Source organism: Sapajus apella, unplaced genomic scaffold (assembly GCF_009761245.1).
Source record: "Sapajus apella isolate SASKATOON/1434 unplaced genomic scaffold, GSC_monkey_1.0 scaffold4600, whole genome shotgun sequence".
In the NCBI taxonomy this organism is placed as follows: domain Eukaryota; kingdom Metazoa; phylum Chordata; class Mammalia; order Primates; family Cebidae; genus Sapajus; species Sapajus apella.
Window position 1 is genome coordinate 1 of NW_022441526.1, and position 3,507 is coordinate 3,507.

Genomic DNA, 3,507 nt, shown 5'->3' on the forward strand with positions numbered 1-3,507 from the left:
TATAAAACAAGCCAGTCCCCCAAAACTAGCTACTTAGTGGCTCATCTCTCACTGAATACTCAAAATGGAAACACGGATTTGGAGAGGCATGATGGTTCATTCTCTCTTGGAACCCCACTGGAAGTTGACTGATTCAGTCATTGTAATCTGTTGGTCTGTGTAGAAGAATCCACTTTGACTCTTACAATGTACAGTCCTGGGAGGTCAGATAGTGCAGTGGACAGACAGAGCAGGGGCTCTGCAGCCAGACTGCCCTCACCTGAATTCTAGCTAGGATACCTTGGATAAACTACTTAACGCTTGTGCTTCAGTTTCCCCATCTGTAAAATGGTGATAAGAATGCTATCTCTCTCCCAACTATTATGAGAACTGTCCAGGCTAATATGTGCAAATTACCAAGTACATAAGAAACACACAAGCACTACTCATTATGATCATTATTATTTTGGGCCAGTTAAGCCACATGGTTTCTTTAAGTATAAAATTAAGATTTACTTACCTACCTGTTGGATTGTTCCAAGGATTAATGACATGGTGTTCAAGAATTCCGACTATATTATAAAAAAAGAAACAGAGTTAACATTAACTGAATACCTACTAGGTATGATTGTTTTAAGACTTGCCCTGTGTTGCTTCAGTCATTCCTCACCATGACCTTATGATCACAGTTTAAATATAAGAAAGTGGAAGCACATGAACCTGGGAGGCAGAGGTTGCAGTGAGCCGAGGTCGCGCCACTGCACTCCAGCCTGGCGCCTGGTGACAGAGTGAGACTCTGTCTCAAAAAAAAAGAAAGTAGAAGCACAAAAAAGTTATTTACTCAATACTACAAAGCTAGTAAGTGGTAGAACTCGAATTTGAACCCAGATGACTAATTCCAGAGCCTAAGTGCTTCACCCACATTAAAAAAATTCAGAAACATTCAGAAACTAAGCACACATTCAGAATCAAAAGCCTTTCAGTTATTTTAAATTTTTTTTTTATTTTTAATTTTTTAATTCACACAAACTTTTATTCTGTCCCTGCTCCGGAGGTGGGGGAATCATCGAGTGGGGGAGGGGGAATTCAGAAAACCCCACAGAAGAGGAAGAGGCCCGGGGGAATGACTGTCCCGAGTCTGGCGGGCCCGGAGCTGGCTTTGTTCTTAGAGGTCATGGAAGTTGAGGTGGGCTGGGGGAAGCAAGTGGTGGAAGGACAGAGGTCTGGGAGGGTCAGAGGGATGGGGACAGGCCACAGGGGCCACGGCTGAGACACTGGAGGACTGGGGGTCTGAGGTCCGGGTTAGTGTGGATTTTTTCCCCTCTCCTGCCTCCAGCTCCTCCAGTTTCCCTCGGCTTGCCACGAGGTGGGCAGGGTTAGCGCTCAGGATTGACCACACAGACTTGGAGAGGCCTGGGGCTAAGGACAGGCCGGGGAGGCGGGAGAGGCGGCTGCGTGGCACGGCTGGGTCTGGGCGCGCTCTCGGACCTTCCACATCACCAGCTGCAGGCAGGCGTTGGCGTCCTCGCTGGAGCTGTGCCCGTCCTGGCTGTCCTGGATGACCCGTCCCAGGTAGTCGGCGGTGAGGTTCCTTAGGGAGCGCTTGTAGGGGAAGCCCAGGTGGTGCGGGAAGAGCACGGCTGTGTCCACCACGGTGCTATGGATCAGCTTCAAGGCCAGCAGGTCGCTCTCCAGGCTGTGCCCGATGAGGATGGTCTGGGCGCTGAACAAGCTCAGCAGGAAGGCCTGGACTTGCGGCAACGTGATGCTGGTCTTGGCCACATCGGCCTCGGTCACCCCCGAGAACCTGGTGTTGTAGTCCACGATCTCGTGCTTGGGCTTGACGAAGGTGTCGTATACCACCCGCGTGTCGGCGTCTGCCACGGTGACGCGGGTCAGCTCGAGGCCGTGCGTGGTGTAGCACATCTCACAGTCCAGGGCGTAGATGCCTGGATAAGCGTCTCTGGAAAGCTCTTTCTGGAAGGTCTTCACGAAGCCGTCGAGGCTCTCCTTACGGCCGTCCCGCACGTGCTGCTTGGCCACCTGGCAGCCCACCGAGCCTGGGGCCGATGCGCAGCAGGTGTACTGGGGACCCCAGCCACCGGCCACTTGGCTCCAGCGGAGCCGCCCCCAGTGGTAAGAACACACCTGGTCGCGTACACAGCGGCCTGAGGAGGACACGAGGTACTCGGTGCCACAACGGCAGCAGACCCTGCAGGAGGAGTCGCCGTCGCGGGGTCCCTTCCCCTGGCCAGTGAAGAGGACCGCGCCTCCGGGCCGCACCGGGTGCGGGAAGGGGTAGCCGTTCTCCTTGAGCTGGTCCCGGGTGAGCAGGAACTCCTCCAGGCGGCTGTACAGGGCGGTCCTGCTGAGGCCGGGCATGGAGCTGGGCGTTAGGCCCCTCAGCCTCTTGAGTGTGTCCAAGGCCACATTCAGGTAGATGTCCAGGCTTTGGCTGCTGTAGTAGGCCGCCTTCTCCTCGCTCAGAGCCTTCTCCTCGGCCTCCTGCTTGGAGGCGCAGAACTTGAGACACTCTTTGGTGAACAGTTGGCGAAAGCCCCGGCGGATGACGGTGCGGACTTGGCACCCAGACTGTTGGAGGATAATGGGTTTCTTTGAACTCTGTAAGGACGGACGATGGACCATTCGCTTACGGGTGATGGTGGTGCTGGTCTTGGATGCCATCCCTGTTCTCTTGTGCGTCTTCGGCGACTTTTTGCCGACTTCGGAGCCTTTGGGACGCTGGCTGTGGCTGGGAGCCGTCAGGGTCCTCTTGGCATCTGTGGCCAAGCAAGGGCTGGGAAAGTGGGCCATCCTCTTCCTATCACTGGGGGCTGAGACGCAGACTGAGGAGGGACTCTCTGTCAGCCTTGGGGCCGCCAGTAAACAGCAGGCCGATCCCCTTTGCTCTGGCAAGTAGCAAGCCTCCTTTGACATCTGGGGCCACGCCGGGGATACAGCTGGACCTCTCCCCTGGGACTCCGCCTGGAACACTGCAAATGCTGAGGCCTGGTGGTACATCTGGGGCACCCAGAGCCCGAAGTTATGGGCCAGCTGATGAGAGGGCAGTAGGAGCCCAGGGGCACTGGGAGCCGACTCCTTGGCCACCTTCTGACATTCTGGATGTCCAGGTGGGAACCAGCAGGGCGCTGTGGCTCTCAACATCTTGCTTCCTTCTGGAGGGCCCACCTGGCTCTGCTCTCCCGACCCGGGGCTTCAAGGAGTGCTGAGGCTCTTGCGCTCTGGCTTTATATACGCACAGGGCGAAGTGGGTGGGATTTGCTCTTGATTAGGTTGGCACTGAACTAATCACACTGAACCTAATCAATCTTTCCCCAGACTCTGGCTTGGGAATGCCTCAGGGGGTCTGCTCATGGAATCCACTGGAACTCCTGGTTGCTCAGCTTGAGCCGGGTGCTTTTTCTGATTTAATTAACTGTCCCTAGAGAGAGCTCCTATAATGGCTACTGGATCTGGGCTACTCAGGAGTCAACGCTTGAGGGAGGTTGGTCAAGTTGCCCAGGCACA

At 55.0% G+C, this 3,507-nt stretch overlaps 1 protein-coding gene across 1 annotated transcript; it reads right to left on the bottom strand.

Moving 5' to 3' along the window:
* Positions 1–1,398: 1,398 nt before the first annotated feature.
* LOC116547770 (exonuclease GOR-like) lies at positions 1,399–3,153 on the bottom strand. Its single transcript, XM_032273600.1, has one exon. It carries the CDS (start codon positions 3,142–3,144, stop codon positions 1,399–1,401), a length of 1,746 nt encoding a protein of 581 aa, XP_032129491.1. The 5' UTR covers positions 3,145–3,153.
* Between the last annotated feature and the right edge of the window lie 354 nt (positions 3,154–3,507).